The 12,225-nt window shown below is 45.1% G+C and overlaps 1 protein-coding gene across 4 annotated transcripts in view; it reads left to right on the forward strand.

The window, feature by feature from the left end:
* LOC102954256 (urea transporter 1) overlaps nucleotides 1–7,865 on the forward strand; it is a 53,525-nt gene extending 45,660 nt beyond the window's left edge. For all 4 annotated transcript variants that reach the window (XM_042962124.1, XM_042962126.1, XM_042962127.1 and 1 more), the window contains 2 exons: nucleotides 4,250–4,299; nucleotides 5,830–7,865. In XM_042962124.1, coding sequence (XP_042818058.1) covers nucleotides 4,250–4,299; nucleotides 5,830–6,006 — 227 coding nt within the window. In that variant the 3' untranslated portion in view covers nucleotides 6,007–7,865. The remainder of the gene's footprint in view (nucleotides 1–4,249; nucleotides 4,300–5,829) is intronic.
* Nucleotides 7,866–12,225: the final 4,360 nt, after the last annotated feature.

A 12,225-nucleotide genomic window follows, 5' to 3' on the forward strand; every position in this document is an offset into this window, starting at 1 on the left:
AATGGATTCCTGCACTGGGCAGGAAGCAGGACCAAGGATTTCTAAGGCCTCACTCAATTTTAATTTTCTGATGCTGTAGTGAAGTTAAAAAATCTCAGATTGTTGTGGTGTTGCCACTTTACATGTCAGTTTGCCAATTTCCTTATAGTACACAGCTGTTTCGCCAACTAGTCCTGTCAAACTTTTTGCTCATTTTCCCATATTTGTTCATAAGCTTAGAGCAAAGGAGAAAACTGATTACGTGTCACCTGAGGTAGGCCAGGTTAGAAGCTTTACTATGAGATTCTTTGGGATTTCAAATCTTTTTTTTTTTTTAAGTTTATTTTTGAGAGAGAGAGAGAGAGAGAGGAGAGAGAGAATCCCAAGCAGGTTCCACGCTGTCAGCACGGAGCCCAACACGGGCCTCGATCCCACAAACGATGAGATCGTGACCTGAGCCGAAACCAAGAGTCCGACACTTCACCGACTGAGCCAGGTGCCCTGAGATTTCAAATCTTTATTCAAGGGGCTTACATTTATGTTTCTGTGTGGGCGGTGATAGAAAATACATATTAAACACTCGTGAAACCCACGTGGCCATGGCCGGATATGATGTATCTGAACTTCCTCCCAGACAGTACTGGGAAGACCTAGGGGGTTAGCAACTTTAGATCCAGAAATTCCTGTGTGCAGAGAGTGTTATGATCAAGGGCAGAAGCCAGGTGGGTGAGAGCAAGCCCACTGGAGACCATATGATATCTGTGACAGAACAAGGACACATCTGCAGTACCAGATTCCCTGGGGGCACATGACAGTGCAGAATCATCAAGAAGCACCTCCTAGGGGCGCCTGAGTGGCTCAATTGGTTAAGTGCCCCACTTCGTCTCAGGTCATGATCTCACGGTTCATGGGTTTGAGCCCTGCGTCGGGGTCTGTGCTGACAGCTCAGAGCCTGAAGCCTGCTTTGGATTCTGTCTCTCCCTCTCTCTCTGCCCCTTCTCTGTTCTCACTCTGTTTCTCTCTCTCAAAAATAAATGAATATTAAATTTAAAAAAAAAAAAAAGAAGAAGCACCTCCTAGAGACGGTGGCTTTTCTGTATGTCCTAAAATTGAGCGGAGGAAGTCCTGTTGGTGGAGGCAATCTGACTGGATGGTCGGAGCCAGCATGGGGGCAGCCTGAGTACATCCTTCAAGATCAAGGAGAAACTGTTTTGGTCACACGAGTTGTTGCTGAAATCTTGACAGACTGTGGAAAGGGATGAGGCCAAGATGTTAGCAGATGGGTTTCCTCAAAGCAGGAATATCTTCATTATTTTCTTCACTATAGAAGTAGTATGGGCTTATGGTACCAAAAAAAAAAAAAAATTGATAAATACAGAAGAGTATAAAGCAGAGTGTAAAAAGACTCCCTCCTGCTCCCTCAGTGTAACTTTTTTGCCTACCTCTTATAAGGACCTTGGGTTACGTTGGGTCCACTTGGATAACCCACACTCATCTCCCGGTCTCAAGATCATTAACCTAATCACAGCTGCAAAGCTCCTTTTGACGGATAAGGTAACATATTCACGGGTTCTGGGGATTAGAGCGTGAACGTCTTTGGGGGCCGTGACTGTGCCTATCACGCCTACCTTCCTTCGGACAGGTCAGATTTTCTTTAATGGCGTAGCATAATGGATGAGGCAATGTACTGAATTAGTTGAGAACCCAGACCCTCTGCCACGTCCTAGCTCTGCCAAGTTTAACTTCAATAGATGCCACGTTCAATAGATGCCCTCCCCCAGGGGCCATCCCGCTTTCCCCTGCCACCAGTGGTGTGTGAGAGGGCACGTTTCATCCATACCAGGTACCGGCCATCCTTTCCCTCTTTGGACATAAAGTTTTGAGGCAGACCTCCAGCCCCCTCCTGTAAGGTAAATCTCACATGGGAAACGTAACAGCAAGTTCCAGCTTGCCCACGTCACCCTGACCTTGCCAAACCAAAGACCGACTCGGCCAGCCAAAGTAAATAAAGAACGGACATTCATTACAGAGTTGCTCTTTCATTAGATCACATGGCCTTATCAGCAAGAGGACCCGGGAAGCTCTGACAGGGCCCGGCACTGCTGCCTTCCCTGCCTCAACACCGGAAGCTGCCCACCAAGGAATTCCTCGGTCTTGTTATTTTATCAGTGCAAACTGTAAACACGTTTCGTCTCCTTTTAATGTTTGGCTTGTCACAGTAGGACTTGTACACGGTGGCCTGTGGGGATGGACATTGCCGGCCCTTCAGCTCTCGGGGCCTCTCCTCTCCCTCTGCTGCCCAGAGCTCTGTCAGAGTCATCACCTACAAACTGTGGTGTGCAGAATGTCACCTCTACCGTAAGGCTTTCCCAGTCTGATTCAGCAAATCTTAATTGATGGGCAGTTACTGTTACACAGTCTGACTCTCTTTCTATGGGGAGAAAAGTGACTTGTAATTGGAGAGCAGCTGGAAACCGCGTAACAGTAAGAAACCAGAGCAATGCCTTCCAAATGTAATAAGTATCAAATAGAGAGAAGTGCAATGAGTCTCAGGTGCTCAGGGGACATCTCCTAGAAGAGCCGGCGCCCAAGGGAGCAAGGACAGAATGTTCCGGTACTTGCCCAAGGGCCGGTGAATATTTGTTGAATGAGTGAGTGAGTGAATGAATGAATGAAATAGAAAAAAAAAGAATGAAATTCTCAAAACCCAACAAAAAAGCTCTTCCAACCCAAGCTGTTGCTGGCTTCTGCTCAGATCAGTATCTCACCCCCCAGGGACAGGGATGGGTTTGAGAGCTGCTCTTTGTGGAAATACAGGATTGCATGTGAGATTCATCCCCTCCCTGTAAAGAGCATCTTCAAGCTGCCCTTTGACAAATGATAAAACCAGATTCCGACGTTCAGGGATTTGTTGTACAATTAAATGGCAGAGCTGGGGTTTGAAGCTTGTCTTTCCAAGACACGCCTTTCCCGCTAGCTGGAGACAATTCAGATGTTGAAAGACATACTGTTGAACAAAAATACCAGGACAAAAAGACCAAAGATTGATAAAAGGTTGGAAGTCTGTGGTAAAGTAAATGAGGGAGGGAGTCCCTCCCCCCAACTTCCTGCCCCGCCACCGTGGTGGCTGTGTGATTTCTCCTGCTTTGGGGCAGTAGATGGTGGGTGTGCCTACCGGTCTGTGCTGCTGGGCCAGGTGGCTGTGTGGCCAGCTTATGAAGGTCATTCTGCAGCCTGCCTTGGTGAAACCCAAGGGCTTCCCTGAGCCTTCTTGAGCACCCCCCTTCAACTGATGATTAGCTACTTGAGAGCTTTGTTTTTGTTTCACATTGAAGGTCACAGATATACTCAAACTGCTACTTTAAGTTTTGCGCTCGCTCAGAGTAAATAAAAACGTAGCATGTTAGTTCATTAGCCCGTATGCCGATCTTAATGGTATTTGGAAAAATGTTCTTATGGGGAGAAATCGCAAGTTTGTGTTCCGTTTCTACTGATCTCTGAGTTAGCATCTTTTTTTTTATACCACAAGTGTTTCTAACTGTGAATTCTAACCAATACGAGAATCCTTGTGATCGTACAGAAACCGTGCTATCCGAAGAAACATTCATACTTTTCATTTTAGTCCAACCATGCTCAGATAAAATAACAGGGAAGTTTATTGGCCATGGAAAGCCTTTTCCTTAAGGATCAGCAGTAACATGAACCAAATAGTAATCACAGAAAAGCTACCTTTACTGAGTACTTCTTTTTAAATTTTTTTAATGTTTATTTTTGAAAGACAGAGCATGAGCGGGGGAGGGGCAGAGAGAGAGGGAGACACAGAATGTGAAGCAGCCTCCAGAATCTGAGCTGTCACAAGAGCCTGATGCGGGGCTTAAATCCATGGACCTCGAGATCATGACCTGAGCCAAAGTCGGGTGCTTAACCGACAGAGCCACGCAGGCACCCCTACTGAGCACTTCGTACTGCGTGCTAAACCCAAGTATTACCTGCTTTCGTGTCACACCAACCCCGTGAGAAAGGAATTCCTATTCCTTCTATTGTGCAGGTGAGAAAGTGAAGGCTTAGAATGGAGGCCACCAAGCTCCTAAGTGGTAGAGTCTGGATTTGAACCCAGAGCTGCCGACTCTAAGCTCATACTTATAACCAGGGTGCTGGGCTGGCTGGAAAGACATGGAAGTTTCCTTTGCAGGGGATTTATACCAGAAGGCAGTCTTCCCTGTAATGAGAAGTGCACCTACTAAGTACTGTTGTTCCCCTTTGTTTGTAGCCCTGTTCACTGCCTACCTTGGAGTCAGCCTGTCACACATGATGGCTGTGGTGAGTTTGCTTTAATCTTGCATTGTCATAACATGACTGATCAGTTTCTGATGATATGGAAACCCTCCCAAGGTCCCCCTGGGTGGTGTCCCATGCAGGATCCATGGCTGTGATAGCCACTACTTTCTCATCTCCTGGACCTGCCTGTTCCCACTCACCTTGTAGCTTCTTCGTGAATTATAATCCAAACTACAATCACCAGGCTTGCTAAAAATATCAGATTGATAATTTAAAGAAGTGAAACTTAGGCTGTATAACATATTTATCAAGTTCATATTCTAACTCTGAGTGTCAGGGAATTGACCTTAGAATATCTTCTACTTGAACAGAAAGCCAAGACCATGTGGTGGTTGAGAAATCAGGAAAGAGAGAAAAATATAATTGGCTAATGACCCAGATGGTGCTGTTTTTTGTTTTGGGTCAAGCCATTAGTTTTTCATACCCCTTGTCTTTTTTTTTTTTTTTTAATTTTATGTTAGAATGAGAGAGAGAGAGAGAGAGAGAGAGAGAGAGAGAGAGAGAGAGGAGAGCAGGGGAAGGGCATAGAGAGAGGGAGAGAGAATCCCAACTCAGGGCTCAATCCCATGACCTGAGCCGAAATCAAGACTTGGATGCTTAACCAACTGAGCCACCCAGGTGCCCCACACCTTGTCCTTTTTTAAATCTCCATCAGTCGTAAGACTTATTCAGACTCACATCCTGGCTTAAGTATTTAAAAAATTTTTTTGATGTTTTATTTATTTTTGAGAGAGAGAGAGAGAGACCAAGCCAATGAGCAAGTGAGGGACAGAGAAAGAGGGAGTCACAGAATCCAAAGCAGACTCCAGGCTCTGAGCTGTCAGCAAAGAGCCTGACGCAGGACCCAAACTCGTGAACCGTGAGATCATGACCTGAGCAGAAGTTGGACACTTAACCAACTGAGCCACCCAGGTGCCACCCCTGCTGAACTATTTAATAGGCAAAACCATCTCCCATTTAGTGGCTCCTGCCCCTCTTTCTCCTTCCTTGTCAGCACTGTCCTGCCCCTGACCTTCTCTTTCAGAACTGCATGAGTTGCCAAGAACAGCCCAGAGGAAGGACCTCCCCTCAAGGAGCTTAGAATCTATTTGGGAACTGGAACAAAAGGAAGGAAAGCCAGTAGAGTCCAAGACTAGTCTGGGTGGAAATCGGGAGGAGAGATGGCACCACAGGCTGAACTCAGCAAAGAGGGCCCTGTGGGTGTGATGAAGGTCAGGAGACATTGGCGGTTTGCTAAGTGACATCTCTAGGTGCCCTGTGGCATAGGAAGCCCACTGTATGAAAGGAAGGGAAAGATGTACAAGGTGGACAGGCAAATGACCACCCTAAGAAGCAGATGAGGGCATTTCACCTGCTAAATGCCCTGGGATCTTGGACTCCATCTTGGGCATTAGTGGAGCCTGGGTCAGTGCTCCAGGGATGCATCCCCCTGGGCTGAATGAGAATAGGATGAAGGGTGGTACTTTGTGACAGGATCTCAGAAGAGCATGTGCCTTGTCTCTTCCTCTTCAGGCGGGATTGCCAGCTTGTACCTGGCCCTTCTGTTTGGCCACACTACTGTTCCTCTTGCTGACCACGAAAAATGCCAACATGTACAGGATGCCCCTCGGTAAAGTCACTTATCCTGAAGAAAACCGCATCTTCTACATACAAGCCAAGAAAAAAAGGATGGTTGAAAGCCCTTTGTGAGAGCAACCCCACCCACAGCCATGGTCACAAGGGGTGGCTGACTGCCCCAGGTGACCCCCAGGGTCTTGGCAAACTGCTGTTCTTTGCCCTTAACGACTTTCGCACTACTAACCCATTGGCGATCTGCTCTTAGGCTCATTTTGTAGCTTTCTCTTAGACTCCAGGAGCATCCCCAAACATGTGAGAGACCAGATGGTGTGCCCTGGTGGGGCGTTGGTGCTAAGACTAATATATTCATAAGGTCAAGTGCTCCAACAGAACGAAGACGTGAGACCAGAGCTAATGATTGACATTTATTGATATTCTTGGTGTTTGGTTAGGCTACGTGATGTTAACAGTATTAAAAATTAAGCTCTACAACTAAGCCTCAAGCGAATGGAATTCATGGTCACAAAGTCAAAGTCAACCCAGAATTCTCAGATAAGCAGTGTGACTTGTTTGAAATCGATACAAGTTACACATGACAGTGGTAGTGCCCACAGCTCATGCCCCAGCCCCTCAGCAGAACAGCCTGGATCCTGCCCTGTGTGGGTGGGATTCTCTTACGGGAGATGGGCTGATTCTTTCCAGGCGGACACAGCTGTAGGAGAGAGAAAGGGATTTTATCAGTCAAAATTATTCTGGAATGTTATTTTTCTTAGACGTGGCAAAGGATTTTTTTTAGATAAGGTTTATTATCTTTTTCTTATGAGAATGCATTTGTGTTTTCAATGAGGTAAAATAAGAGAAGTTCCTGGCTTAACCAGTTCCTAGATATTAAAGAAAAGTTACATTTTTATGAAATATTCGGCATAGCTGTTTTCACTTTAATCCACATGTTGATTTTGTAAATGCCAGGAACGTGTAGAACCAAGTTATCAGCATCCAAGGGTCCTTTAACGCCACAATTTGCAATCCATTTGGGATGTTTGACATGTTATAAAGACTGAAAGTTAAGTTCAGATTGTTTCTGGATGCTTGGAAGTTGTTGAATTTCTTTAAAAAAAAATTCATTAAAAAAAAAGTCATTATTATCTGCACACTCACAATATTCTCAGGACCCAAAGGTAAAGGGTTCTCCTGTTTTTCTTTGTTTTAATTTTAAAGTAATCAGTCCTATAAACATCCTATAACCAAACACAGTGAGGATGCCATAGAAAGTGCCACTCGCTACCTTCCGCTGAATCTGTATGGATTCAGTGTTTTGGAGGATTCGGAAAGAGAAACCGTGGAATCCTAAAGGGTTTTTCCCCCCTTTGGGTTTGCAGTGCTCAGTGCAAAATATTTAGGTTGCTGCAGGAATAAACAGAAGAAGGGAAGCCAACCTAAAATATTTCAGGGAGAAGTCCACTTCTTCCTTTTCTCAGGAAAACAAACATTATTCTGATTTAACAACCCTGTGACCAAAGCCTTTTGAAACCCTGAATTTGCAACTGTCATAGAGTCATGTGGAAAAACTGAATCTTCACCGTGTGAACGGAAATCTCCCTTGTTAGGGAATTTGTGAAATAAGACTTGGTGGGAGGGCAGGGGAGGAGGACTCAAAAACGAAAGCAGAACCAAAGATAAACCAGGAGAGAAGAGTCCAGGCTGTGGTTGAGTGAACCAGAGCCTCTGACATGCCTCCGGGCCCATCTTCACAGGACGTGGAGTGTTCTCCGTATACCTTCTGCTGGTGGACTCACACAGGCGTGTAAATAGGAACATTCTAAAGCCTTGTACATTGCCGAATTTAAATGGTATTAATTTTTTCAAGCTGTTTTTGTTACTAAGTGTTACCCTGAAATGAAGTATTTTGTTAGTTTCCTCAGGGATCACTTGGATTCTTTTCCTGTTGTTTGTATAACAAATTTCTAGGTAAGAATATGAATAAAATTATACTCACAGCTCAGTTTTGTACAGATTTTGTTTAAAAGTCACCTATGCCTTTTATAGCTATCGTGCGTGTATATTAACAATCACATGCATAATTGTGTCTTGCTTATATCTGCTTATGTTTTGATGTGCTGGTATCCTGATTCCTTTCTTCTACTTGGTAACAGCACCAGACGTGTCGCTGAGCAAACCCTGTTCAAGTCAGATATATGGGCCCATCCCTGTGGGTCTCCTCTCAACTACACATCGTTCTCCCCACTCAGGGTTGAGACTGGATTACTGAGGATAGCCATGGATGTTCAGGACATGCTCCTAAGACTTTAAGATGAATATCCCGCCAGGCAGCTCCAGGCATCCCGTCCGGGCCCTCGGTACCCCACCAGGACTGAGCCTCAGGGGGCAGCATTCTGGGAGGAACTACTTCTCAGAACGTTGCCCCTGAAGGTGAAGCAGTGCTTGTCTCTGAAACCTGTCTTCAGAGACTGCTCTCCCACCTCCCCTCATCTACAGTTAGCGTGTTTGAAAGAAAACATGGTAAGAATGGAAATTCACTCCAACCTTCAAAGGCAGTCCAAACAAGAAATCGAAGAAGTCCACGGTAGATTAGCCACATTGGAATGCCTTCTGTCAAAACAAAACCTCTTCTACCTATTGTTTCAAGATATTAAATATACAAGAGTGATCTGGTCATTAAATGCCCCCTTTGGTCTTCGGTAGAAAACAGAGAAAAGGTTTTAAGGCTCTTCAGCTAAAGACTCCAAATGCTAGTTACCTATGACATCTGATTAGCATGAAATATGTTGAGATAGGAGGTTAAGTTCGAGATCAGGATTTTCCAAGGGGGGCCTCTTACAGACAATCTTGCAGAAATATCTTTGAGGTTGTTAAGTATAGCAAAATGTTTTATGCGTATGAATGTGTTCAGCCTTCCTTTTATCTAACAACCTCCTTCCAAAAGGCTTTCATCTTTAGAGTAAAATCTCCTTTTTTAAAAAATTTATTTATTTTGAGAGACAGAGAATGCACACGGGGCAGAGAGGGAATCCCAAGCAGGCTCCATGCTGTAAGCACAGAGCCTGAGGCTGGGCTTGAACCCAGGAACTGTGAGATCATGACCTGAGCCAAAATCAAGAGTCAGATGCTTAACCAACGGAGCCACCCAGGTGCCCCTAAAATCTCCTTCTTGAACCTGCTTTGACAATCCCCCCAGAACATTAGAAGGCTTATAATTTCAAGGCTACAGAGTGCCATTTGCTAAAACAATTAGCAATATAGATCCTGAAGGAATTTAAACAAATATAGTAAATAACAGACTTTTAAAGAAGTAGATTTAAGTCCTCTATAGTCTGCTTTCACAGCTCTTAAAATCGACCTATAAAACACAGGTAGTAGATCAAAGCTGACATGTGAAATCGTCTAAACGACTGCTCCAAGGTCTGACCTTAACCTTACTAAATATTAACCAGATAGGTGTTAACACAGCTAAAGCAACCTTACATCTGAGGGGGACCAGGTCAGCCACTGAAGCTTAGGAGTTGAAGGCAGACACAGTGGCGGGGGTAGGGGGGTCTCCAGCACGGGGAGTAGTGGTCTAGGAACAGGTGTCTAGGGAGACCCTTGTGGTAGAAATGGGCACACTGGAGGGATCATGGCTTAGCAAATATAATCATTTAGATCAAGCAGCTAATGTTCCTTGTCTGAGCCCGTACTCACAAGCTATTTGGTTTCCTATGTAGATTTGCCTTCTAGGGGAAACAATGCACTTGTCCATACTCGTGAATTCCTGACCCTGGATAGTTACAGTTCTCATTTTAATTAATAATTCAAGTTTGATAATAGGGGTTTTTTAAGCTGTTTTTTTGTTTATTTGGTTGGTTGGTTGGTTGGTTAGTTGGTTGGCTTTTTTGCCCATACATGTCACCAAAAGCCAAATCACCCCATGGTGTTCCAACAAACTTAAATTTCTGAGGCTACAAAGGTGCATGGGGTCGGGGGTATGTGAGGTTGTGAGGTTTAGGCCAAGACCTAGAGTCGACCAGAGATGGGCAGGTGGAGGAAGTTGGAGGATGGAGAGAGCAGTGTTCTTGGCAGATGGAAGCTCATGCAGAAAGGCCTTGAGACAAGGATTGGTGCTTCAAGGAGTGAGAGAAGGGGCACCTGGGGGGCTCAGTCGGTTAAGCGTCTGACTCTTGGTTTCAGCTCAGGTCACGATCTCACGGTTTCGTGAGTTTGATCCCCACATCTGGCTCTGCGTTGGCAGCATGGAGCCTGCTTGGGATTCTCTCCCTGTCTCTCTCTCTCTCTCTGCCCCTCCCTTGCTCATGCTGTCTCTGTCTCTCAAAAAAAAAAAAAAAAAAAGAAAAATAGGAGTGGGAGAAGACTGATGTGGCGGGACTACAGTGAGTGAAAGGGCTTGGAGTGGTTTCAGGAAACCAAGCAGACAACTGCAGTAGTGCAGGGGAGATGTGGTTTGGCTTGAACTCTAGTGGTAACAGGGGGATGGAGAGAAGTTTATGGGGGTGAGAGACAAGAAGTGGAATCATGGTAATGGATTCACGTGGGAAGGGAGGGAGAGGGAGGTGTCAAGGATGACTTCCCGAATTCCCACTTGGGTAACAAGGTAGATGGCAGTGCCACACAATGAGATGGCAGCACCCAAGAATCACTTCTCTCATGCTATACATCTTCCCGTCCAATCCCATCTTTCCAGAGCTTCAGTCCAGACCTGGTGTTCAACCGTCTATGGGGACTGTTCCAAAAGTATCCATCTCAACACATCCAGGGCAAAACTCATCTTCTTCAATGACTCTGCTCTCCACCCTGTGCTAACTTACAAGCTGGCATCCTCTTGCCAACCGTACAATCCAGAAACAGTTCATCATCCATAGCTTCATTCCCTCACCTCTAGGCAGTAGCCAAATTCTAAGGATCTTACCTCCTTGGTAGCCCCCATTGGCTCACGAATTGGCAAATATTTGTTGAATGACTAGCACATGATGGAAGTGGGCTTCCATAGTGAACCAGTCAGTCACAGCCTCTGCTCTCACAGAACTTTATGAGGTGAACTGACCAGTAAATGAGGAAAGGGAGTAGCATGATGATGAGGATGTAAGAGGTAGCTGGCCAACGAGGTTGAAGGAACAGTGTTTCAGTGACTTCCTCCTTCTAAGAAACAGAAGACAAGAATATATCACTAAATGCCAGGCATCCATACCAGTTAGCATGCTTTTGGCAGCAAGTAAGAGAATACCTGCCCAAAAGTACTTTAAACAACAGTAGTTTCATTCCTAAAAGTAGAAAGTTCTGCTCCAAGTTTGGTGCAGCTGCTCAGTGATGTCATCAAGGATGCAGTCTCTTTCTATCCTCCTCCTCTTTCGCAACATCCTCAGAAGACTTCATTTTCATCCCCGGGCTTGTTACTTCACGGTCCCAAAACAGCTGCCTTGTTACAAACCTCACAACCACATCAGGAAGAAGGAGGCAACCAGAGTTGCAAGACAGTCATTCTTTCATGTCTCTCTCTCTTTATCAGGGAGGAAAATCTTTCCCAAAATGCTTTCACTTGTGTCTCTTTGGCATAAAAGGGTCATAAGGCCATTCCTGGCTGCAAAGGAGTCTGTAAAAGCATGCATGTGGCACTGTCAGCCCCTACTGTAGCAGGTGAGCTCCGCCATATTGCAGCGAACGCAGGAAGAATGGCTATTGGACAAGCAGACAAACATGTCTGCCACAGTGGTACAGAGTATACAATACCACACAGTATACAGTACCGTCGTGCCCAGACCACACTGAAGAGAGCTATGTGGTGACAGACAAGATTGTCTATTGTGGGATTTACAAAGGGCTTTGGGACAGAGACCTAAACCAAGACCTTTTACGCAGAGATGCTTTGTGGAATAGTTGCTGGAATATTCCCAGAGTACTTTAGGATACCCCAGCTTCTGACTAACAAGAATCTTGTAGCCTCTGACTAACAAGATGCTAAGCAAAAGTTGAGGCAGCCAGTGATACTGACCAGAGCAAGGAAAGTTTAGGGTCAATTCATGTTTTAATTAGCCCTCTCGATCTAACAGTTGAAGCTTCTAAATCATTCCATGTCAGAAGGCCCCACTGGAAATAGTTAGTTTCAATTCAGTTCCAGCTCAATGAAGCATTGAAAACAAGTGTCTGACATTTTCTGCTTTATGGCTCCAAATAAACAATGAGAAAGCCAGTTTCCTGTTTGGGTTGGGTCCATTGGATCCTAGCCCTTAGAAGCTTTGAATTATATCACAGTGACATGCAAGGACTCGAAGGGGAAGAAATGAAGCAGAGAGGAAAGTTGGCACAGTGTCAGGAAATCTAGCTAGGGTTAGGTCCCTCGGA

Source organism: Panthera tigris, chromosome D3 (assembly GCF_018350195.1).
Source record: "Panthera tigris isolate Pti1 chromosome D3, P.tigris_Pti1_mat1.1, whole genome shotgun sequence".
Taxonomy (NCBI): Eukaryota; Metazoa; Chordata; class Mammalia; order Carnivora; family Felidae; genus Panthera; species Panthera tigris.